Here is a 26,505-nt window from a genome sequence, read left to right as displayed (position 1 = left end):
GTGGAAATACATGCCTTAACGTATTATTATTATTATTATTAGCAAAAGTCTAATGTATTTATTTATTTATTTATTTATTTTAGATCAAGATTTCTTCGAAATTGCGACAGGGATTGCAACAAAGAGTCTTATCCCGCTTTGTACTATCCAGAGATATATATATTGCATGGAGGCTACAAAGCTTTCTTTGACTCTTACCAAGAAATGTGTGAACCGTGTTCGTATAAACCAATGTTGGACCCCAAGCATGAAACTGATCTTCGCAAGTTCCGTTCGAAATCGAAATCCTGGAATGGTGACTGTAAGAGCAGATTAGCTCTTAGAAATAACCTTAAGAGATTAGGTTTGTAGAAGAATGATTTTTTTAAATTACGATATTTGTTTTGTTATTATTAAGGTTGGTACCAAATTTTGGTGTCTGTTTGAATCCTACGTTTTGTCTTCTTTTTTAAAAAAAAAAAAATAAATAAATAAATATCGTGTGTTCCTTTATGTAAAAAGTAAAAACATGTTGAGATTTTTTTTCCCACCAACATTAAAATTTATATGATTGATTGATCTCAAAAACTCATTTGCCAGTCGGTGATCAAACTAAAGCATTTATTATCACGTGTGAATTGTTGAATTGTTTCTCTGTTATTCATACCATTCATCATATTTTTCGTTCTTTATCATGAAATGTGTGTGGTGTTATTTTTTTTTTCTGTTGCATGTTCTGATTTCAGAGAGTATGGGTTGTACATATATACATATATATATATATCTGTGACATTCATTTTGGAAGTATGCAGTTCATGACTGTTTCAAGCTCATACGAAATATATTTAGTAGTAACTCAACAGTGTTAAGTGCTCTCATATTAAGTCGTAATATATATACATATAATATATATTAAATATATATATATATATATAATTATCTATATAGTCTCCTTTATCAATATTTTTAATAATTTTTATGTATTTTTGTGCAATGATTGTGGTGAAAGAGATGGTAGAATTATAACAGTTGGTTATTAGAATGCATGAGAAATATCAAGTTTGTTTTAAATTTAAGTGATAAAAGTAATGTGTTCATGTGATCTCTGTAGGTTTACAGGTATTTTTTTTCTCATCAATATTGAGTGTGTTAGAAAAATCTTAATAGTTTTAATTTAATACTTATTGAAAAAATATACATATCAGTAAAGCCGGGTTTTCTTTACAAGAATTACCCGTATTTTTTTATCTGTAGTTGAAACTTTTTTTTTTCGTTAGCAAGTAAATAAATTGACGTCACAGATCAGTGAGATTGTGAAAAATATTTCGTCGTTGTTGAGAAATAATGTAACACCGAAACCTTGAGAAATTTCCATTTACATTGGTTTTTACGTCTAATAACTGTCTTGAGCAATTCAGGTAGTTTAGTAGTCGACCTAGATCACGAAAAGGAAACAACACAAAAAAATGTAAAATCACTATTTTTTTCTTTTAAAAAAAATAAATAAATAAATGTCATTTGACATTAGCTACAGGTTTATTTTATTTCCTCCTTTCTTCCTTATTTTACAGCTGTATTAAATAAAATATTAACTGAACCAACTACGAGGGTCGTCCAAAAAGTTAAGAACATTTTGGGATGGTTAAATAAAAACAAAAGATATCAGCACAAAACTTTACTTACAAAGCCACTTGACCTTACGCTACTTTTCTATGTTCATCACAATCTCGGTATTACTGTACTTCACTTATACTTAAGTTAACTACAGATTGTAATTTAATCACTCCTCAACAATATGGGTAAGAGAAATATTTGACTAAACAACCCGTAACGAAACGAGCAAACTTTATTTTCATATACCAAATGATATTCCGATAGTCATTTACATTATATCGCATGCGTTATTTTAAAATTCGTATGGATTTCATCAAATCATTTTGTCAGTAATGTTTTACAGTTGGAATCAGTAAGAATATATTGGGCTTTATTATGTCTGGATATTTATTCAGTGAATAATTACAAGAACTTCATTTGTCACGATGTATGTTGAAAAGAATTACGTCAAGAACTCTGATATCTCACAAGTCATGTACAGAAACTATAACTCCTTGGGGCCACGGTGGCTCAGTAGTAGAGCGCTCTCTTCTGTTGCATAGAGTCCTTGGTTCGTTCACAACTCCCGGTAAGTCGGGTTTGTGGTGTACAAACACTATGTGCGTGGGTTTTCAAGGGGTTGTCCCGTTTCCTCCCACTTTTTTGTTCCATAATCTGTGAAAATCTTTTGAATTGAGCAAACGAAGACTATAGCTTCTCGAAAAACATTATAACAGATGGTGAGACCTAGATCTATGACTGTGACGTTGAAACAAAGGCAGTCATCCCAATAGATGAGAAAATCTTCGCCGAGAACATGATGAAGTCACTCAAACTTTAAGATGATGCTATTGTTTTCTTTGATTTTTGTAGTGTTATTCATGTTAGTGTGTCCAATGGACTCAAACGATCAAGAAAGGGTATTATTTAGAAGTGGTGAGGCGTTTGAGGGAAAAGATACCGGAAGTTTGGAAAAATAGAATATGAGTATGCACCAGAGGAGAATGCTCCTAGCTGTTCAGCGTTCCTCATTAGGGAGATCTTGGCAAGAATAATACAACTGTTGTACACTAACAATCCTACTCGGCTGATTGGTACCTGCAGACTTCATTCTAATCCCCCAGTAGAAATTCACTCTGAAAGATCAGTTTCCAATCCACAGAAGAGATAACTTAAAAAAAAAAAAAAAAAAAAAAAAAAAAATCGCTACCACACCTCTAGGTAATAATACTAATACTAGTAATAGTAATAATAATAATAATAATAATAATAAAACAGCATTTTAGCAGTGAATGCCCTCGAAAGGATGGTATTAATTTGAAGGAAATCTGAAGTATTTTCAAAACTATAAGTACCATTATATTTGGAAAATTTGGATTCTTTCTAAAGACCTTGTATTTAATGTATAAATACAAATAGCACGTTCTTAATGACGTAATTTGTGACCTCCTTAAGTGCAATTTCTATGTCTTTGTGCATGATTTGTTTAATTTATGGTAAGTTCATATGCATGGGCGTCGACAGAGGAGAAGGGCAAGTGTACCCCTGGGTTCTGGTATTCAATTTTAATTACATTAATATTAGACTTATTTAGAATAACTTACCAGATTCACTTAACCGACCTTCCGACCTTCATTAATTTTATTTTTTCGAAAATATTCAACGCTATTTGTTTGGATCAGGGTTGTTTTGTTTAAAACAAATGATTAAATCTTGTTTTAAACAATTGATTTTGTTTAAAACAAATTTTGTATAAATTTTAAACATTCTGTTTTAAACGTGTATTTTTTTAAGACTTGTTTTAAACATATGTTTATTTATTTTTTTTTTGTAAAAAAATCTGCCAGAGAAAGAAAATGGTCAAAAAGTGTTTCCAAGCCCATAACTAGGGAGGGGCTAGAGGGGACACAGCCCCCTCTAAAAAAGCACGCTGAAGAGAATTTTCAAACTGACACAAAATCAGTTAAATTCTTGCTATTATAATTACCAAATTAAATTCAACTTTGCGAATTCTACCCATTTAGGTGTAAAATTGTGTTTCTTTGGTAGATGCACTAAACATCTTCAACTGCCTTTACCCATTTCAAGAATTTGAAACCATGCCATGTTATTGCAACCACGACAAGCATCCAAGAATACCAGGTGCACTTCCAAACAACAATATCATAGTCCACAACGTTAGTTGTGAATATAAATAAACTGTAATGTCTCTCTTATTTTGGAAGGTAGAAAATAGAGTGCAAACGTTCAATAAAACATATACTTCTATTTTGTATTGATATAATCTAAAGTTGCTGTAATACAATTTTGTGACATTTAATTTAATAATACAACAGGCACAGGCCTAATTAGTGTTACATAGTATATACGTTATACAGATTATATAGATTAATAAAACTATTATTAATAACTACATTCGACTTACAGAATTAATAGACTTCTTAAAACTACTTACATCCATTGCCAGTACATCAAGGTTGAAATTTTCTTTAACTAACCTGTTGTAGGTTGCACTAACTCTCCATATAGAAGGTCTGCTTAAGACATTTGTTTTCGCTGTCATACAAAAAAATGTATTTTTCGAAGCAGTGCGCAATTTAGTGGATGGTACTTGGATACATATTTGTTCGTTAAGATCAGGACAGTCTATTTTGCCATGAAAGAGTTTGTGTAAAAATAATAAGTCAATATTTCTTCTGAGTTCTAATGTTTCAAATTTAAAATTTTCAACAAGGTTAATGTAGCTTTCAAATTTTGGGTAGAATTTTGGTTTTCTTAAGTGTAAGAAGCCTTAAAAACTTACTTTGAGTACGCTCAATCAAGAATGAGTATTTCTGTATATTAGGGTTCCATATATTATTACAATATTCTAATTTCGACCTGACGTATGCATAATACAGCACAAGTAAAGTTTGGTCATTTTGGAAATCTTTACTGACTCAATAAATTTATCCAAGAATTTTGTAGGCTTCTTTGCAAATAGTTTCAATATGTTGAATAAAGGATAATTTTGAATCAAAAATAACTCCCAAATCCCTTATAAAATCAAGCTTTTTCAGTTTTTCCCCTAATACTGAATAATTATATTGAATATATTTTTCTTTTCTAGTGAATGTTAAATAGCTGCATTTACGAACATTTAACTTATATGTGGTGGACAAACACCGCGTGCGTGGGTTTCCTCGGGATTCTCCCGTTTCCTCCCACTTTCTTCATTCCACCATTTCATTCATCACTCATCATCACCATCTCCTTTAGCCTAACCGGCATAACCGTGGGACGTAAAACTCAAAGGTTCCATTTCATTTTTAATTTAACTTAAATTTATTGCTTTTACACCAAGTTCCAAGATTTTGTAAGTCACTCTGAAGTTCTAAACAGTCCTGAATTGTTTTAATTCTGTTGAATATTTTAAGGTCATCAGCAAAGAGTAGATTTCTAGAAAATTGAAAGCACTCAGGAAGATCATTTACCACCGAAATGAAAAGTAGAGGTCCCAGATTCGAGCCTTGAGGGACTCCAGATGTTGCATGAAAGATTTGAGATTTATGATTACGATACAGTACAGTTTGTTTACGATTTTGAAGGTAGGAAGCAAAGTATTGCAGAGTTGATTTCGAGAAGTTAAAGGATGCCAGTGTAAGAGAATGTCATGGTCAATGATGTCAAATACTTTAGAAAAATCAGTATATATGACATCTACTTGTCCTTGCTTGTCAAGTTCCTTCGGTATGTAGTCTGCTATTAATGCTAGATTTGATACAGTAGATCTGGCCTTCAGAAATCCATGTTGACTGACAGATAATGTAGGTTTAATATGATCCATTATTCGATTATGCAATATATATTCATACACCTTGGCAAACTCAGATAAGATAGAAATTGGTCGGAACTGTTCAATGTTACTACCTGAGTTCGTATTGGATATTGGACACACAACTGACTCCTTCCATTTTTCAGGAAAGGTACATGTTTTTATAGATATATTAAATATAATATTCAGAGGTTGTAAGAATATATCTGAACAGCCTTTCACAATGTACATTGGGATCCTTTCTGGGCCACTTGCTGTTTTCGATTTCAACTTCCTTATTGCTTCTTTTATTTCTTTTTCGGATATGAGAGGCAGTAAAAATATATCAAGAGCACTGGAACGATCATTTAGAGACATGCTCGATACATCATAGTCCGCTCGTAAGGAGCCATAGACTGAAATAAAATGTTGCTCGAATGTTTTAGCTATGTCCCTATCATCAGTAAGGTCGTGGCCATTGTACTGTATGCGATCAAAAGACAAGTGACGCGATTTATTTTTTGATGAAGGACCATAATAATTTCGGATAATTCTTTAATTTATCTTCTGTGCTGCTTAAAAGCTCTTTATAAGCAGCAGTTATTTCTGCTTTAATTTCCCTACGCAGTTGATGAAATTGCTCTTCATGGTACTTAGTGTTGCCTACACTGAGACGACTCTTTTATTATTATTATTATTATATATGATGATACGTTTTAAGTTTAATTTTATTAATAATATTCGGGATAAACCATGTAGGGTAGATTTTATTAGTTGCTCTTTTACGGGGAATGCAATCATCAAATATTTTATACAATATTTCATAAAATAGATCCACAGCTTGATTGACATCCTTAATGTTCTGCAGCATCCCCCAGCTAATAGATTTCGGTAAAGTTTTTCAAAATCTGCTTTCCTAAAATTATAACCTACTGTGTTAGGCACTGTTTTGAGTTTGGTTGAATACAGTGTTGTAAACTGAATAAGAAGGGAAGGATGATTATCATCTTCTATTATCAGTGGATCGCATTCTCTTTGAACTGTTACTTTTGAGAGATTTGTGAGAACAAGATCTAATATTCGGCCATTGCTATTAGGAATATTATTAATTGAAATCAAATTAAAGAGAGACATAAAATTGTCAAGACTTTTACATTTAGCTGATGACGTCATTAAATCGAAATTTGAACTAGTTGTTTGTCGTAGATTCAGATCCCCTATACAAAGAATTGTGCAACCCACAGGACAATTTGATTCTACAAATTCCAAAAACTGTTCAGATATGGTGAATCAGGCTCTATGTAAACAGTACAAATATACACGGTAATTGAGTTCAAAACCAGTTTGACAATTACACTTTCAAAGTACATTTGTTCTAATGTTTAAAAAATAAAACTTCAATTTTAATTAATATGAAACAAAGTACCTCGCAAAGAGCTTGTATTAAGCACACAAAAATTAAACAAAAAAAGTTCGATTATACATATATAATAATATTCTCTTTTAAGTTTTTCTATTAATAAATACAAGTGCTTTGGTCTCAGTATTTTTATCTCATCATTCTTAGGAGTTAATACAAACAAAAAGCTGCAGTAAAGGCTTACGAGAAATTAATAATTTGCAAAACAATACTACAAAATAGCCCTTACAGCTAGTCTAGTGAATAGACCGCGCGTGTTTGAATGTGATCTCGGGGTTTGATACCCATGGAATTCTTGAAATCGAGAGCAATGTGGTGGTTCGTATTCCACTTTAAATGCAAGCTTCGCGTTTTTTATAGCCCGTGTACTGAAAAACAAGATGCTAAATTTTAAAAACAAACAAGTTGGCCTTCTACAAAGTGAGGGTGAAGGAAAAGTTTTTTTTTAAATATATATATATATATATATAGATAGATAGATAGAAACATAAATCAATTTTAATGAACATATAATGATGCCATTATACAATAAAAGTTAATTGGAGTGTTTTGTTGTGACGAAAAAGTTTTTTTTTTTTTTTTCAAATAGAACAATCCTGATTAATGGAACGTGTGCTCACTCTTACATTCAGTTAATTAGCTTTTGTTTAGTGTAAATGCGACGTACAATGACGTTCCTCATCTACGTTTACCATAGCACACTATTGCCCCAAGCACCTCAATTGTATTGCATCGCAGTTTTTTTTTAATCTTTGTCCGCCTTATGCAGAGTCGTTCCGACGTATGATTAGCGTCATACTAAAATTCTGACTACTGCAGGAGACTTACGTTAGTCGAAACCTTAAGTATAGCACTAATCGCGCTTCAAAACGACTCTGCATAAGGCCCTGTATGTTTATTATCAATGTTCTTAATCTTGAATTTGTGTTCTGTAATATTGTCAATACAGGATATTATGTATAAAAGAAACTATAGCTGTTACAGATTCTGTAAATAATAAATAGGTATGTAATTTTATGGTGTTGTGTCATGTCTTAATCATTGCCCCCTCAGTATTCACTTCTGCCCCCCTAAGAAATCAGGCTGGCTACGGGCCTGAGTACTTCTCATTCAAAAGAATATTTTCTTCCCATGTGAATGTTTTGATTTCTTGTGGCTACAGCAGGTCAATGTGGTGATCTACAATTTATTTTGCCTCTTTTTTTCCCCTTGTTTTTAACGTTTCTTGTATTGTTTAAATGCTTATCAGTTAACTTGCGAGAAAGTGTTGTAGTGGAAGGTTAGACTACTTATAGAACTGATATTAAAAAATAAATAAAAGAATTATCATGGAAACAAGTTTTTGTGTTGTATTCACAAAACAAAGGGTTCTTTGCTAAATTGTGCTTCTGAAATATCGCAGGCATTCGTTGACACAGTACATGTTGGTTCTGTAGTGGAAGGTTAGACTACTTATAGAACTGATATTAAAAAATAAATAAAAGAATTATCATGAAAACAAGTTTTTGTGTTGTATTCACAAAACAAAGGGTTCTTTGCTAAATTGTGCTTCTGAAATATCGCAGGCATTCGTTGACACAGTACATGTTGGTTCTCAGTTTCCATACATACATACTTTAGAGAAAGAAAAAATCCGAAATGAAAGAAAGAAAAACTACGTGACAAGGTGCAATCTAGAGTTTTAAATGATTGCCGCTGGAGAGGGGTGTCCGCTTAGAAGTCATGCGCCCCTACCCTAAATTCCAGATGTTGGGAGCGTAATGCAGATTTCCTGAGCAAAGTCCACAGAAAAAAATTGAAGTCCTTATACCGAATAAATACGGACTTTGATCACCATATTTATTGACCGTAAGGAACTATAGGCCTAAATTGCTCTCTTGTATATATTTTGGCCTAGGTTTCCAAAGGTTTCACTACTTTCGAGTTTCGGGCCTACTTAAAATTCTGGAAATTGGACCTAAGCAATTTTCCAGTTTTGGTCATGTATATTTCATCCGTATTTATTCAGTGTAAGGACCCCAAACTTGTTGGACTTTGCTTATCAAAAGCTTTCTAAAACTGCCTTCCTGTCCCCAAAATCTGAGATTCATGGTAGGTTGCCCTCTTGCCCCCACTGACGCCCCTGTCTAGTGGCAGTCATATGAAACTATCCCACGCCCTTTCACGTGGATTTAGTTTAATTTATTTCGGACTCTTGACTGGGAAGATATTACGTTTTGTAATAGAATTAATTTGCTAAGCAAAACTGACCCTTACTGAAAATGGACTTCGATCCATTGTGCTCTGAACGCCCCAAATATTACTTTTCTTCAACAAATTATTGACTTGAAAAAAAAGCAACCAATTACATAGGCTTGCAGAAAATATTCTAAAGTTAACACAACATGAAGTGTGCTTCAAATATTACTTTTCGAAAGTTTATTATTTTAAAATAATTTTATTAGCATCAGTGTTTTGAAATAGTAATCAAATTTTGCAATTGAAATCTCACCCGCCTCTACGAAACGTGAGTTTAGCCCCTAAGGGCATAACTAGGAAACGTTCAGAAACAGTAACCCCAAAAAGACTTGTCTTAGGGCTAAATAACCGCACAAGCCTATTTCTGGTAAAATTCTAGCCTTAAAACATGTAAAATGACCCCCTTTGCTTTTGAAATTTCGAATTGCAATCAAAGATGGCCGCAATGATACTTGTCATCGCACCATCTGATGTATCCAGGGGTGTAGCCAAGGGGGGGCCCATCGCCCCCCCCCCAATTGGTTTCCTGCCCCCCCCCAAATGACCAGCTTTTAAAACATCATAGTAAAATTATCTCGCTTCATTCATTTAAAAGTAACAAAGTTTATTGACAATTAATAATTTATGGTAAAATAGTAAGGAGAAATATTGTTTTTTTCCATACAGATCGAAAAATAGTATAGTATCTCTTCCTTATACCGATCGAAAAATAGGATACTTTTTTGCGACAGCAGATTACACAATTTACTGCGATTTATATTTGACAGTTTGAAGACAAACGTTTTAACAAGGAACTACAAATACGGCCATAAAACAAAGGTATTAAACTGATTTGTAACTACAGTATATTTTTATATGCTTTAACAAGTGTTTTAAAAGACATAGAGGATGGAAAATTTGGTGAGAAACAATGTTTCTATTCAATTTGGATTTCATTCGCTCTCTCTCTTATTTCTACTCAGTGTAATAAAATAAATTTTTTTTTTTTTTTTTTTTTGGGTCAAGAAACTGTAAAGAAATTAAGTGAAATTTCAAAGAAAATCAATCTTGTGTAGATAGGTTCTGTATACAAGGTCTTAAATTTAAATATAAAGGTAACCAAGAAAAGTTTTATTGCTTTTTCACCCACCACCTTCGAACATTGATATGTCACCTAACCTGACATTGTTTCTCACCTCTAAGGTGATTGTTCAAAGAATGGAACAGGTGATAATCGGACAGTGCAATACCCGGGGAATATAGTGGTTGCAATATTGTTTCCCATCCAAGGCGGAAAATGGTGTCCTGAATCATCTTAGCCACGTGGGACTTAGCGTTGTCCCGTAAACGAGGACCCATTTGCGATTCAGAAGCGATGGCTCCAGAGTGTTGAGTTTTTTGTTCAGCACAGCTCAACTGCTGACACTACACAGTTGCATTGATACTCTGACCAGCTGGTAGCAGTTCCCGGATGCACCAAACACACACAAGGACCTTATTCTGGTACAGTGCTGGTTTCGGCTGTTTTGAAATCGGTTCATGGGATGCTAACCAATGATGACGGCGACGTAGAGCTTCGTATAGGACACACTTTTTATCACATGTCAACGACTCCGAAATCAAAGAAATGGCTCCGAAACAGTAAATAAACACAGACGACTGCCGCGTTGCCTTCTGGCCCGGAGTCAAAATATGTAAGACCCATTGACCCAACTTGTAGTGCTTCACAAGTTGATGGATGTGCTGCCGAATGGTTTCTCCACACACTGAATTTGTAGTCCCAGTTCCTCTTTGTACATGTGTTGGTCTTCTGGCACGTGGTGTTTTCGGGTGTTTCGTCATCGTCCTTAAACATGTTAAACCATCGCTGCAATGTCCGCGTCGTCACGACACCCTCACCAAAGGCACGACACCCATATCTTCTGTCCCGCAACAGCGGCGTTTGACCTCCATTTGAACTCGTTTAGCATACATGCTCTTATGACGCTTTGTGGATGTCCCATGTTTCCTCTGTCTTTACGCAGTTCACGGTGTGTCTGAATTGCCTCAACCAGGTAGTATGTTGGATATACCCACACCAACAACTGACGTTCGCCTTATCTCCACTCGCATTCAACTCACGGTGTGAGGTCCAATTGAACACAGACCTCCACGAAAAGGGACAGAACTTTCTTGGTTACCTTTATAGTTATGCACAAAAGTATGGCGTTTGGTCCCGGGCAGTTCTTGATTAAGCATAATAAAAACTATCTTGAATATAATGTATGGATAATAATAATAATAATAATAATAATAATAAGAAGAAGAAGAAGAAGAAGAAGCTAAAATAGTGTTTTTAGTTTTCCAGAAGAAAACCAAAATGTTCCTTTCTTTCAGGCCTCAAAAACACTAGCAGCAACACTTTTTTTTTTAGCTTTGTACATTGTAGCTGGCCCCCCCTCAAAAACGACGCCCCCCCCTACACAAACCTGCTGGCTACACCCCTGGATGTATCAGACCACTTTCAAGTTTCATCATCCTCCCTCAACCCGTTCTCAACACACAAGGGTGCTGAGGACTTTTATTTCACTATGTATATCGATAGACTGTGTGAAATCTCCATAGTAAATAGATTTTAAAATCTACCTAAAAAGCTTATTACAACCAAGTAAGTACTTATGAGAGTTACTGGCAAGAGGGTGTAATAAAAAGGGGTCGTGATATGAAAAATTGAGAATTACTAATCTATACTGAAATATTCTGTACCCAACACATTGTAGTCTTAACCGGGATAAAATAAATGAAAATGTCGGTTGCAAACAGTGGAGCAATTTAGCCGGTTCGCTAGAACCGGTTGTTAAATATTTCGAGTTCGCAGAACCGTTTGTTATAACCAGACATAGTAAATTTTACCCATCTATACCCAGGAACAGTAAATTTTAGTTTAACTATCTTTGTTTTTAAAAATTCTCACAGCTAAAGGGTTAAACAAATGATTCTGTAGAACAAAGTATAAGCGGTTTATTTCTTAATCTGAAATGCTCAGATATCAAGAGTGAAAACTGGGATCACATGAGTGTAGTGATGAGGGTGATCTACGTATATTTGAAACGCATACATATTATCAACACTTGCTGATCCATTGCTATATTAAGGTATTTCCAATACTTTTTGACAACCATCTATGTTGGGTAATTTGTTTCCTAGATATTTGCAGTAGTATCTAATTTCGTCACACCACCTTGTATTAGAAATCTTTTAAGTTTTACGTCCCACGGTTATGCCGGTTAGGCTAAAGGAGACGGTGATTATGAGAGATGAGTGAAATGGTGGAATGAAGAAAGTGGGAGGAAACGGGAGAACCCCGAGAAAACCCACGAGCACGGTGTTTGTCCACCACAAAGTTCACTTGGCGGAGGCTGGGATCGAACCCGGGACCCCAAGCGCCAGAGGTGAATGCTCTACCACTGAGCCACCGCGCCCCCCCCCCCACCTTGTATTAGAATGCTGTGTAGGTCACTTCTTGTCACTTGTGGTATCCAGTAAAAAAAATTGCTTTTGTCTACTTTGTACGGTTTGTATCTACCTATCCATCTACTATCTCTCTCTCTCTCTCATATATATATATATATATATATATATATATATATATATATATATATACAAAACCGGTTGTTAAAAAATTAGAATAACATCACTGGTTGCTAGTAAAGGGCAAGAAATCTTAACAAATAAGTTACTGCGCGATTTTGAATAATATGTTTAAAATCATGTTTTAAACTGTTCAAAATGTTTAATACATGTTTTTTTTCGTGTGTTTTAAAACATGTTTAAAACATTTTAAACATCTTTTTCATGTTTTAAACACATGTTTTGTTCTTTTTTTTTTTTTAAACTTTTTCCCAACCCTGCTTTGGATATGTGTAGTGGGGAAGGAGTATGAATTTTTAGACTGGAACGAGATTTAATGCTATTTAAAATAACACATCAATTCTGTTTTCTTTATCTATAACATTAATATTACTTAGGATAGTTATATCAGGTCACTCGACGGCTGCGGTGGTAAAGCATTCAATTCTGATGCACCGAATCTCTGGTTCCATCCCAGCTAGCACCAAATTGGGTTTGTGGTGGTCAAATATCGCGTGCGTAGATTTTCCCGGGGTTTTCGCGTTACTTCTCACTTTCTTGATTCAACTATTTCATTAATTCTTATCATCAGTCATCACCATCTCCTTTAGCCTACATGGCATAATCGTGGGACGTAAAACCAAAAGGTTTAATTTTAATCAGGTCATTCGAAGGCAGTCGGGCTTTAAGTATACATGTTGAAGTTATTTATGTAAACTGCAGTGAGCTTAAAATGGAACGTGAAGGTTCAAATGCATGTAGGGTAGTGGAGAGAAGGGGAAACAGTCAGAGGTAAAAATAAACCAAGTAGCGTGACAGTAGTTCAAGTAGTGGAAGCATTGTCAGTTTTTTTTTTTTTTTTTTTTTTTTTTTTTTTTTGCTACAATACAATTAATATAACTTTTATCCATGTTGTAAAGAAAAGTTAATAATTGCTAATTGACAATGTAACTCACTCACTGCTTAGCGCAAGAAGAAAAGTCCAGTTGCTGTCGTTATCGCGCAAAGTCTCGTCCAATTGGGGGTCACTGATCGAACGTTTAAAAAAAAATCTAGGGGCGGGATCGGAAACCCCTCTGATATATCTACTACCCAGCAACGCAGTTCACGTTAGATTTTGCGTTGTTGGAGTACAATTTTTGTTTGTCAAATGTCAGTGTAATGTGCCCATAGCATTAGATATTACAAAATACTTTCCGAAAAAATTGTCACTTTCAGAATATAAAGATCTGTCAATATCATCTGATAAAAGAAGCCAAAGATGCTCGTGCTTGTGATAGCAGGTAAGTTGTAATGAAGAATAGTGTCGGTGTTATTTAAACAGAAATCAAGCGATGACGTGAGATACACACTTCTAAATAATCCTTAGACCCCACCTCCAGCATATGACTAAATCAGATGTAAGATAATCGATCATTTCGACATCAATGGCTTACTGATTACTTGTCGTAGCTCGTATATTTGGCTAAACAAAATGGATACTTTGTATCGACACTGCGTTATTTGTCGGCTGCAAGTGCGTCGTGGTATTCAGGGTGCATTCATAGTACGTGCTTTTGCTAAGTATACAGATTTTCATGAGTCAGCACACGAATGTATAAGATCGTTTTGACATCGTGAGGCTGTGGATTTTTTGTCAAACGTAAATCAACCAGTGTAGTGCAACAGATAGATCTTGCTTATAATAAAGAAATTAAACAGAACCGTCAAAAGTTTTATTCTATTGTGTCGTGCACTTTTTTTGGGGGGGGGGGGGGGACATGATTTGCCACTTCGAGGAAAAAAAATCCACTTTCGGCGTCTTCCATGGTTTCGAATTAAGAGTCGATGCAGGGGGTATTCTATTAAAAACTCACTTCGAAACATGCAGCGGAACGTTAAATACACATCAATTCAAATTAAAAATGAATTAATAAATCCTTCATGACCTAATTTTAACATTCAATGATAGTAGTAGTAGTAGTAGTGCTTTATTCGAGAAGAATTTAGTTTTTTTTACACCACCAAGGCGCTACAAGTAGAGTAACCACAATTATTTCACTTCTAACTGAAGCTGGTGTCGAGATGAACAAACTAATTGGTCAGAGATACAACGTCTGTTCAGTTATTGCTGGTAAGGGAAATAAAGTGGAAAGACTTGAAAGTTCAATATCCAAAAGCTGTGTTTCTTCATCGCATTTCACATAACTTAAATTTGGTGGTAAGTGATCTTAGGGTTCCAGAAATATGAAACTCTGTTGACACTGTAGAAGAAGTAATCAAAATTTTTGGTGAAAATCCACTTCGAAGAAGGTTGGTGCCAAAAACACCTTTGCTTCGTGAAACTGGGTGGACTGTAAAGTATAAGTCAGTTCGATTACTTTGCTGAGAACCTTGTTCCAATTCGTGTATACCTTCTAGTTTGCGCAGCTTCAACATGAGAATTTCTTACGTCATTATGACTATAACAAAATATTATCAGTTGGAGCCAGTTCCTAACATTCTTCAAGGTGTTCAAATTGATATCTTTTCAGTCGAAGATAACGTAATGCAGTTGGTGACCTTATTCCAGAAAGTGGTTTGTTGAAATATTCAACAATTTGATGAAAGATATTTTAAATATTTCGAGTGAACTAAGTATCGAATAAAGTTTTCAGCTAAATGTGTCCAGATAATACATCGATCTAATCATCCAGAAGAGTTAAAGAAACAATTAAGATGTTCAGTATTCATTCTCTATTTAGATTCGCTAATTATATCACTGCAAAAACCTTTTCTCCACGCAATAAAAACTCATTTTCTGTCAAGACGCTTTATTGTGAAAACATGAAAACACTTTCTCTCAGTGGTTGCTTAATACATTTGAAAAGAATCCAAGAAATATGTTCCATTGATGATATTATTGCAGAGGGTCAAACATGGTAAGAACTATGGAAAAACAAAGACGGTACAGAAGACATAAAATACATTGATAAAACATTGCTTGTAATTTCTTTAGGGTGTTCCGATCCCCCTCATTAGTTGAGGTTGAATTGAAATCGGCCATTGCGAAGATAAGGGGATAAGATCCACCAAACTCTTCTAATTATGACAAATGATAATTATATTTTGATGCAATGTGGAGCATATTTTCTTTGATGCTTCCCAATCTCCCCACTACTTGGTGTTAAAATCTGTCAAAAATATGTTCCACGATAATTTTTGTGGAAAAAAAAAAAAAAAAACCTGAAGAAATATGGTATATATTTCTTTGAGTCTATTCTGATTCCCACTGCATGAAGTTAAGATTAATGAAGAATGACGGGATGCATTATCTTATCCTCACTACAAAAAATGTACTTTCGTAAAATATTCGGTTTTGGTGGAATATGGGGTAAATGTTTCTGAGACTTTAAAGTACAATAATTCTTTGCTTTGCTGGGACACACACTCTTTTGTTGAAAGTTTCCATGATCGTTTTACATAAATGTAGCTGAATTTCGTTTATACTGTGCTCAATTTCCTCCTTCAAGGCGTGGGTGGAATTCGGCTTGTTGGGATTAAACCTTAAACTTAAGGGGAAAAAATCCAACGGCGTTAAATCGCACGATCTGAGTGGTCAATTCTGATCATCAAAACGGCAAATTACACTTCCAGGAAATGACTCATGCCGTAATTGAATTGTTTTCTGGGCTGTGTGGCATGTGGCACCGTCTTGTTGAAACCACATCTGTATCTTGCAATTTAGACACAAGAAATTGATTTGTCATGTCGCAATAGCGAGCACCATAAGTTTTATCGTGAGAATACGCTGTAGAGGGCTTCTGGAAATGTCCAATTTTTGACCAGTGCCAAATTGACGTTTCTGGACTGTCAGCAATGCTCTCACGAACTGCTTCGAAGTTTTATGTTGAAGAACGGCCAGAGTGTTTAAGATCAGAAATTGATCCAGTCTCCCTAACTTTTTAAATTAATCTCTTCACAGTTGATGGAGTTAAATCATTATTCCGACTATATTTTGTACAAAAATTGCAAATTGTAGCTGCCAAACCTTCATTATTTTTAAAATATTGGTCAGCAATGAAAATGCGTTGTTCTTTCATTTAGCGTTCCATTTCTAATAACCCTGAACTGTCAGCTGTCGCGTTGCCTTTTTGTCGTTGGGATCACCTTACGGCACAAATCGCACAATATTCAAATCTTGCGTGAATTTTGGGATACCCATTATATATTACTGTATACCCATTATACAGGGTGTTAATGAACTAAACCGACAAACTTTAAGATATGATTCCTCACATCAAAATAAGATAAAAAGTTCGTATGGACCTATGGTGAAAAGTGCACAGTTTCAGAGATAGGGCTGTCCAAAATTTCGAAAAAGACAAATTTCAAGAGGCCCTATTCCGAATTCGAGAGACTGTGGCTGGTGGTTCTTACCAGCATAAAGGAACTCACGCATACACAATCCAAAAGTGCATATTTCATTAATGTTCAACGGTATACAGATTATTCCCTGCAGGGTGAAATTTCCCAGACATGCCATCAACCGAATTTTGAGATATGCTCTGACTTTATGATTGGTCCAAAGTAGGCAAAGGATAAGCCTTGATAGCAGTGAACACGGAATCCTTTGGCACGATGTCGGAAGTGTTAAGGGTCGTCAGCAGAAAGTTTTCTGGTACGCGAGAAAACGCATGGTGCGATGTTTTCTTTCACGCTTATAAGTGAAGAAATCGTGAAGTATACCGTGACAAAATACATACCATCACACGTTATTCCGAACACAAAGAAACGTGGAGCTGCCGGTATATTGTTGTCAAGGTTTACTTCCTGCCTCCTTTGGACCCTTCTTGAAATCAGGGTATATCTGAAAATTCTATTGGAAACAGATCTGAGAATTACACTCTGCAGGGAATACCCTCTACACCTATTGACAATTGACGAAATATGCACTTTTAGATTATGTATGGGTGGCTTCCTTTACGCTGATAAGAACCGCCATCCACAGCCTCTCGAATTCGAAATAGGGCCTTTTTGAAATTTGGCTTTTTCGCAATTTTGGACAGCTCTAGCTCTGAAACTATGCACTTTTCGCCATAGGTCCATATGAACTTTTTCTCTCATTTTGATGAGAGGAATCACCTCTTACAGTTTGTCGGTATAGTTCATTAACAAACTGTATATAATACAGTAATGAAAAAATTAATAGAAATTCTATGTAATTGTATGCATTATGTAATCATAAACATACAATAAAGAATGGATCATTTGAAAGGAAATTTTATGCAGAATGCAAATTAATATGCAGAAGTTATTTGTATTTACAATAATTTGTATATGTACTTTACAAAATGTGACAGCCATCTAACGGAAATTAAATTTAGGTTTGTACAAAAAGACTGTCTTGAGCTAATACTTAATTGGATATCCGCCCGATTTGAAAACCAGATTGTACCGTTTTGGCATGGAGTTCAGTAAATTTTTCAGTTTCTACTTGAAGATAATGTTGTCACACGTCGTTTATTGCTTCAATTAACTGATTTCTTATGGTAGGTGTCCTTGAACGAATCTTAAAATCACGCCATAAATTTTCAATAAGGTTGAAGTCCAGCAAATTATCAGGCCAAGGAAGTGACATAACATGCCCTAAGGACAGAATATAATCTTTTATAACTATCACGGTGGAAAGGGCCAGGATCCTCTTGAAAAATAAAGGGTTCACCGTTGAATAAATCTCTTCTCGAAGGTATCATTTTAGTCTGAAGAATCATTTTCTATGTTTGTGAATTAACACCACTATCACAAGCAGGCCCGTATCCAGGGGGGTCTAGGGGGGCCGGACCCTCCTAAATTTTTGCGGACTCCCCTAAAAGTTTCACAGTAGGCTTGCAAATGAACTAATATGGTGATAAACTATAATATTTCTGGGTCGTCCCCCCTAACTTCAGCCGCCCCCCTACATTTTTGGGCTGGCTACCGGCCTGATCACAAATATGAATTATTCCGACTCCACTGTAAAAAAAAAAAAAAAAAAAAATGACACTTGTAGGGTACTTCGAGGTTTCAACAATACATTTACGACTAAGTACTTCACCAGACATGCGATACATCCAGGCACGTGAATCAATAAATGTTGATTTTTGTCTCATTATTGAACAGTACTTTTGAGCCATTGTTCAGTAGTCCAATCCTTGTAAACTTGGGGTAACTGCACACGGATTGACCGGTTTTTGTGTAAGACATGGCTTCTTGACAGCTCTGTGTGAACGTAAACCCATGGATTTCAACTTGTTTCTCACTGTGCATGAACAAACATTGATTTCGAATGTTTCCTGCCAACTCTGCAAGATCCTGTGATGACTAAAATATGTCTGCAAGATACAACGACCGCAATGCACTGTTCTATCTAGGAGACAATTTCACTTTTCGACCACATCTGCTAATTCTTGTACTATTTGTGCACCTCGCTTTCCGAATCTCTGCGAACTGCTTTCCTAGTGTGTTTTATGCACTTTCATAATCTGCGCAATTCCAGCATTGGTTTCGCCACATATAGCTAATGTTCGAATTTTACTCTCTTGTCGGAGTTATGTGACTCCTTTTCCCCATTCAATGGCCGATGTAAATAAGTTGAATTGATTTTAAGTTTAAAGTCTCTTTCAGAGCGAGGCTATATGAGACGGGGCCTCTGATTAACGCGGAATCCGAACCACATGAGCTCCTGCCGGATCGCGTCTCCCACGCCAAAGGGGCGTACGCTAACCGCTTAGCCACGGAGCTCTCCGATGTAAATGGATCGCACGGCTTCTAAATTGTATTCAGTACAAACATCTATGGAAGAAAAACCGAATTTTTAGGGTATAAATTTACATTTCAGAGCAGACAACAAGTTTTACTACACGTTTGACAACTTCAATACTCCATCTGTGAAATCCTGAACACCTGCACAAGGAGAGTGGAAATAAGGATGGTACTGCCTTGGTCTTTTCTTGGCGAGTTGCTGGGCTTGAGTATCGGGCTTGGCAGGAGCCCTTGCCTCGCATGTGAAGTTTCGAGCATTTGATAAAACGTGAAAACAATGACTGCCGCAGTTTATTGTTGAACAGGAAGTGACAAAAGCAGAGTTCTGTAATAGCTGAAATATTTGACGGCGAGCATTTCCCTGAAAGTGGCGGTAAACTGCTTGTTTAATGTAGATGTTGACATTAATTTCCTATTGGTCCATAATCATGTAAAGGTCTGGTTGAAGTGTCACCCATCCTAAAGTGGTAATGAAAAGTCACCGCTTGGCTTTCAATGAAATGAGCTCGGCCAGGATGTCGACAAAGAGAGTGAGCTTCGTGAAAATGTCGATGGCTGCTTTCAACTTTGGAACAGAAATGGGAAGCGTTGATAGCAATCTTGAAATATTTAGGTCCTTCAGAATTTGAAGTTCCTTGAGCGGAGTTATGGCTTCTTCTGAGGATGAGATTTCGCCAGGTTGTTCACTGGACCTTGCGTTGTTTGTGTAAGTAGTCCTTCCTTTCCTTCCGGTAGAGTTTAATGTGATGAGTTGTATTGGAGTCTGGTTAAGCGTTGTTCGATATCTTATTGTGCTTAGTGATGAGGGGCTGCTGGATACGACGACGTTCGGAAAAGTTGGCAGGATGGTCACCTTTGCAGTTCACATACTTGACTAGTGTTGTTCGGTTTTCTTTTGAACACTTTTAAGTCCAGTGGGCACCAGCGCATTTGATACACCGGGGGTGCATTTGACATGTGGCCTGCCAGTGGCCGAAGCTTTGACACTTAAAGCACTGTAAGTATAATTTCCGTTTGAGAGGTTCAACACGAACTTCCATGTGGAGCAGGAGATTTTCCTTGAAGATGTCCGTTGCTCGAAGCGATTCCTTGAAAGCGATTAAAAATAAAGGGAGAAGTATCTTTCCTTTTCGTATGTCTCCATTAAGAGTCGTCATCTGTGACACAAAGAGTAGGTAGTCTTTACCATTAAGTCCTGTAGGGAGATATTGGATGTTAGTGTCAATAAATAGATTTCTGATGACGGCTTTTAAGGTTTCCACCTTTTTCTTCATTTCTGTGGCGAACTTGAATCGGCACATATGTCTTGCACATTATAATCTTCTTGAACTGCACATTTGATTTTCAAGTAACTTTTCATGAAAAGAATGGTGGGATCTTCTGTGCACTTTCGAGGGATTAGCTGCTTGAGTTCGTAACCCTAATAGTAAGGACAGGCGTTGGAATATGTAAAGTAATAACTATATTTGGAAATTCTCAGTACTGGACAATTTGCACAAGCAACTGCGTATGAGTTAACTATTTAAATCCAGTAGTGGCCATGCTCCCATATGGAAAGCTATCAAAAGTATATGATACATTTATTTTATAGAAGATATACATATATACTAAAATACTATCTACAGATGGGGAGATGCTTTACAATTTTTAGCATAAACGTCTGTTTGGATAATGTTTTGGAAAGCAGAAATGTGATTTTTCATTACATCAACTCAGGTTCTAAGGATTACTAGAATTTCTGCAATTCTTGTCAGAAGCAAAAGTACCCAGGTTGTTGTTCAACGAATTTCACTGTCTTCAGAAATGGATTCATATTAATAATTCTTGAAATATGATACTATATATTGACATTATTATTATTTGGTTCACAAATTACTGTACATGAAGGCTCCATTATCTATATAAACTAATAATTAAATTGTAAATTCGTGTATACTTTCATTTGTTTTCTGCACTACTACATATTTTGTTTCTTATTTTGTAATTCTGCAATCACCTTCTTTTTTAATAATTTGTATCATTATATTGGTTTGCTTCAGGACAATTCCATAATTTAAATATAATTATGAATCCATAAAAATGAATGCCACTTGTTAATTGGTAGTGAAATAATATTCAGAAATCTTATTTAGCGCGAAAAGTCTTCTCTTTCACTGAAAACCGACCCGCGTTGCACGAGCACTACAACGACCAGGATCTTTAACTCCTGAGATAGGGGAAAAGCGACTTAGCATTCGCTCCAATGTCCATGTTGTAGAAATCTGGTCGTTGTTTGCTGGCTGCAAAGCAACATAAATTAGAGATTCTCAGACGGATTGTTTTCTGCTTTTTAAAACGGATTAATGGATTTTACAGTTATAGAAGTAAAAAAAAAATCTGTTATTTAAGGTATGTAAAGGAGTAATAGAAACTAAAATTCTTCACTTCTTTACTACTACTACTAATCATATTTTTTTCTTAAAAATCTTTGGTTGTTGCGCAACGCTGCAACACTAACATTAACCGCCACTGTTTAAATCAGAGTGTTTCGATCCTTTAAAATTATCGGATTCGATGCTCTAGAGAGAGAATTAGAGAAACTAGTAATTGTCAATTTCGTCTATTGAAAGAAATTATTTAATTTTGAACACAAACTGGTTTATTGACTGTTGTAGTTACAGATAGTATAGTGGATTACAGTAAGATATCCTCTTACGGGATACCGACTTTGCTACCCAAATCCACAGCTCATAAATCAGAGAGAGGAGGGAAAATGACTTACGCTGCAGGTTTCAGTCCCATACTCCAGGAAGGCCAGATCTTCAATCACTTTGTATCGGGGAGACTAGCTGCGAAGAGCGGCGATGAGAGTCCGATGACCCCTCTGCTCCCACCCACCTTTTTATTTGGAATTTTATCTTGTTTTTCCCCTTTTATCTAGTTACTAAAAAACACTTTAATCAAGGTTAATGCACTTTAATAGTCATTTATCTGAAGGTTGGATGTTAGCATGCGGGGTCAGGTTCTATTCGGCTGCATACTGGTTCCCATCGTTTACAGTTATTTCCATATCTTGAACTGTTTTTAACACTTAGAGATAACAAAGATAAAGATTTTTGTTTGTCCTTCCTGGCGGGTACGTGACAAGAGGAATTGCAAAACTCAAATTAACCAGCACTGACAATTAACAGTGACATATCCATGTAAACTGACGACAGTATAGCAAGTTACCATAATTACTATTATTTCAACAAACAAGCAAAGTTTCCAACGACAATTAAAGTGTATTACAATTTTAATTTAAACAAATTTTTACTATTTAACAATCATAGAGTAATAGTTGACATGGCTTATGGCTGCGGCATTCCTATTATAAAACCACGAGTGTGGTTGTAGAACAAGAACAAAATTTCCAACAAATAACTTTATTATAATTAAATATACAGTATATGTAATAAACAACGAGTTAATATAATGTTACATCAGGGCTGGATTAACCCATCTGGAGGCCAGGGGCTAGAAAACATGTGGTCCCTGCACACTTGACCTAATACATTTCTGTGGAAGTACAGTAGGAAAGTTAAGGGAATACGTTTCATATTTTTGGTCATATTTTAATCTTATCGTGATGATTGTATCTTGTATGATTCTTTTTAGACAGACAGCTGAGATTTTGATCAGAGTGGAGACTCCCATTCACCTCGAGGCCCAGGGTTACAACCCCCCTAAGCCCCTCCCTTAATCCGGCCTTGTGTGACATATACTTGTCTTCACTTAAGACAGCCACCTGTATGACATTTAATAATCAAGTCAATTTTTTTTTCAAACATTGCTTAACAGATGATATAGGAACATAAAATCTCCGAATTAAAGGATCATAAGAATGATAGCAGTCAAAATCACTAAAGTTACACTCTGTTTTTTTTTTTTTTTTTTTTTTTTCTCGAAATATTGCTGCAAACTTTTGAGGCGAAAATAACTAACCAAAACAGGTTCAGAGCAGCAAAAACTTAACGTATATTAAAAACTTCACTTTCGCAAAACACGTGCATCATACAATGGTTATCTATTTAACCTCTGAATATACCAATACTTACGTACATAAATTCACAAATTTACAACTTTCTAAATTAACTAACTATGTGAAATTTCCATATTAAATTTCAGGAACGTACAGTATATGTCTGAATGTGTGTAGTAAATATGCTGTTTACATCGCAGAAGTATAAGGTTAAAGCAAAGGAAACAGTAGGCGATCGCGGAAGTCGACTATGGGATATAAGTGGTCGACTTTGAAAAAAGATTAACGTTTATGGTAAGAGAGTGGTATAAAATGAATTTGGATAACTTTGAACAGATCTATGAAATTTGCAAAACTCCAGGAACATAGAGAGTGCCATGCGATGTCTAAAAATTACTATTACGTGTCAAAATATGACAGTACAGGCCCTGTATTCTCTATTCAAACTTGGCTTTCATTTCTCTGATTTTAGATACTGAAGAATGTGAAATTTTCTCTTCTTGCAGAAGATTGATCCACTACACAACTTGCTAAGAGTGAGAAAAAACCTACCCAGACTATGAAGACACTTTTACTATATATATCTTAGACCGAAGGCTATATGCCTACCCAATCTTATTTTCTCGTTTGTAAGTCTGATAAGAGTAAATGACGATGCTTCACACGATTAATGTAGTCCTGTTACTGTAGTTAGTTTACATAAGATGGCCTGTGTCCAAGTATGGCTTATTTTACAGTTTAAAGGTCGGTGTGGCACAGCCTTCTATATATGGAACATAGAAAAGGCTGTGGGTGTGGCCAATGTCCAGAAAGTTGACAAATGAGAAATAAATCAGTATGGCCGACAAAAAGAAAAAAGGAAAATAAGTTTGCTGAATGGTTAATATCAATGGCGAAATTCGGCTTCACAAGGAAGGGAGATTTACATATGCCATTCAGCACAATTAAGCAAAATAACAGAACGGGAAGATTTGGCGCTGGCTGATGCCATACATTTCTTAGAAGCACTGGCGGATCCAAGGGGGGGGCGAAGGGGGCGACCGCCCCCCCCCAAAGGCCTGGATTTTACTTCCAGCATTTATCGTTGAAAAATACAAATATGGTCTTTTCCCGACCGATTCAATCTGTGTGACAAGCCTAGCAAATTCTAATCAAAATGTGTGGTACTTAGTACTATTTAATACAGACAAATTTGAAGTGTGAATACTTATGTCTCTAGTTCCTTGAGGCGGACACCATAAACCCCAAAGAAGTGAGAATATGATTCATTCGTTGGACGAACAGCTGTAGGAAGGAGGGTAAGACTCCTCACTCTTTGAACTAAAAAGATATATTTTAAAATTGTGTCCTAGAAAAAGGATATGGAAATGGAATTCGTATCCCGAAACTTCAAGTACCTGTACCTTGAATAAAGAGAAATATAGAATCTTACCTAAAAGCTGTCTGAATCTAAGATTTTTCGGTTGGTTGATTGATTGATATGTATTTACTTCGTTTGTCAAAAGCGATGCTTTACAGAACGAGAACTAGAGTTTAAAGTTGGATCTGAACCACTATAGTGCCTTCTATGCTCATTCACCGGGGATCAAATCACAGAACGTCATGTATCAAAGATCAAATATACGTTCGCTAGCTACTAGATCAACGAAGAGAGCTGTGACTTTTGGGGTTTCACTAAGGAAGGATTTCTTGGAAATTCGAAGGGAAGGGGAGGCCATCTCTCCGAATCTTTTTAAGGATGAAGACTTGAAATTTGGTATTTGGATTTCTCATTTTAAATAATTTGACACGCGTTTGAACGTTTTTTGATACTTTAGTAAAATGTGGAAAAAGGAAGGGGAATTAAAGGGGGCGGGGTTTGCAATTATAAAAATAAGATATCAATATCTAAGAATCTTCGAAGGTTAGAAACATGAAATTTGGTGTATGGACTTCTCACTCAAAATAATTCAATATGTATTTCAGCGTTTTTGATATTTTACCTAGAAGGAAAGAAAAGGGACGATTATTAAAATTATCATAAGATGCTCATAAATCGGGATCCTTTACGGTTAGAGGCATGAAAGTTGGTAGTTTTATTTTTCATTTAAAATAATTAAACATATTTGAGCGGTTTTTGCCACTTAACGTAGAAGAGAGGGAAAAGAGGTGGGGGTGGTTCACTAAAATGCCTTACGAGGTGTTTGAATTTCGTGACAGAGTTTTAACTCAATCCAATGCTATATGAAAGGGATACGTAGAAGGAAGAACGCGAAAATTGTGCCACGGTAAAACGTAGGAGCATTTGCTATACTGTGTGAGGCCGTATGCAGAGCAAATTGGGGTCTGGGGGCGAAGGCTAGTATAATATAATTTTATTGGTGTAAGCATAGCTATAATTATATTATGTTTCTAACAACTACATTTAAGAAATTACCTAATAGAGCCAATTTCCAACCCCGTTTTCCTAGTCTGGTATAATGCTTTTATTTTCTTTACGTGCTCAATTATACCACTGCGAAAGAGGGAGTGTATTCGTACAAAATACCCTATACAAAGCATCAGCCGAAAGAACATTTTGACACTAAAGAGGTTGAAGACATGGCTACGGTCCTGGATGGGTGCAGATCGACTTAGCGACCTGGCACTACTATATACGCACCAAGACAAACGTAGATTACGCTCGTGTCATCGACAGATTTGCCAGGAACAAGATAGGGCGTAGATTTGAATTTGTGCTGTAACTTTCACAGAGATGGACTGCAAAGTGACTAAGGATGTTGTTTGGTTTTCGCCCGTCGTGGTATTTGCTCGTAATTATTTTCAACTCGTGGGTACTCCACAAAAGTCATGAGCCTGAGTATAAGTTGAACTCCTTGGATGTATCTGAATCGCAAACAAAATCAAGAAAGATGAACGAACTCGAAAAAGTTTCTAAAATTGCTTTTTAAAAGTATTTAACTGAAACAAAAGGGCACAACCACAATCGTAAAAGATGTGTACCGGTATATAGGCTATATTATATTTCTAATAAACAATTATATATTATACATATGATATTTGTTTGTTTAATGTCCCACGTGTGTGCCAGAATGGCTAAAGGAGACGTGGACCTACTGATTATAGCGGAATCCGAACCACTTTTTCGTTCAA

The 26,505-nt window shown here is 35.7% G+C and overlaps 1 protein-coding gene across 2 annotated transcripts in view; it reads left to right on the top strand.

The window, feature by feature from the left end:
- The window catches only part of stg (string), a 169,053-nt gene extending 167,547 nt beyond the window's left edge, over nucleotides 1-1,506 (top strand). For both annotated transcript variants that reach the window (XM_081764949.1, XM_081764957.1), the window contains one exon: nucleotides 84-1,506. In XM_081764949.1, the coding sequence (XP_081621075.1) occupies nucleotides 84-351 (268 nt within the window). In that variant the 3' untranslated portion in view covers nucleotides 352-1,506. The remainder of the gene's footprint in view (nucleotides 1-83) is intronic.
- The last annotated feature ends 24,999 nt before the right edge of the window (nucleotides 1,507-26,505 follow it).

This window comes from Thermobia domestica, chromosome 1 (genome assembly GCF_964235325.1).
Source record: "Thermobia domestica chromosome 1, izTheDome1.hap1.1, whole genome shotgun sequence".
In the NCBI taxonomy this organism is placed as follows: Eukaryota; Metazoa; Arthropoda; class Insecta; order Zygentoma; family Lepismatidae; genus Thermobia; species Thermobia domestica.
The sequence above is the reverse complement of the archived record's forward strand: the minus strand, read 5'-3'. Positions and strand labels throughout refer to the sequence as shown.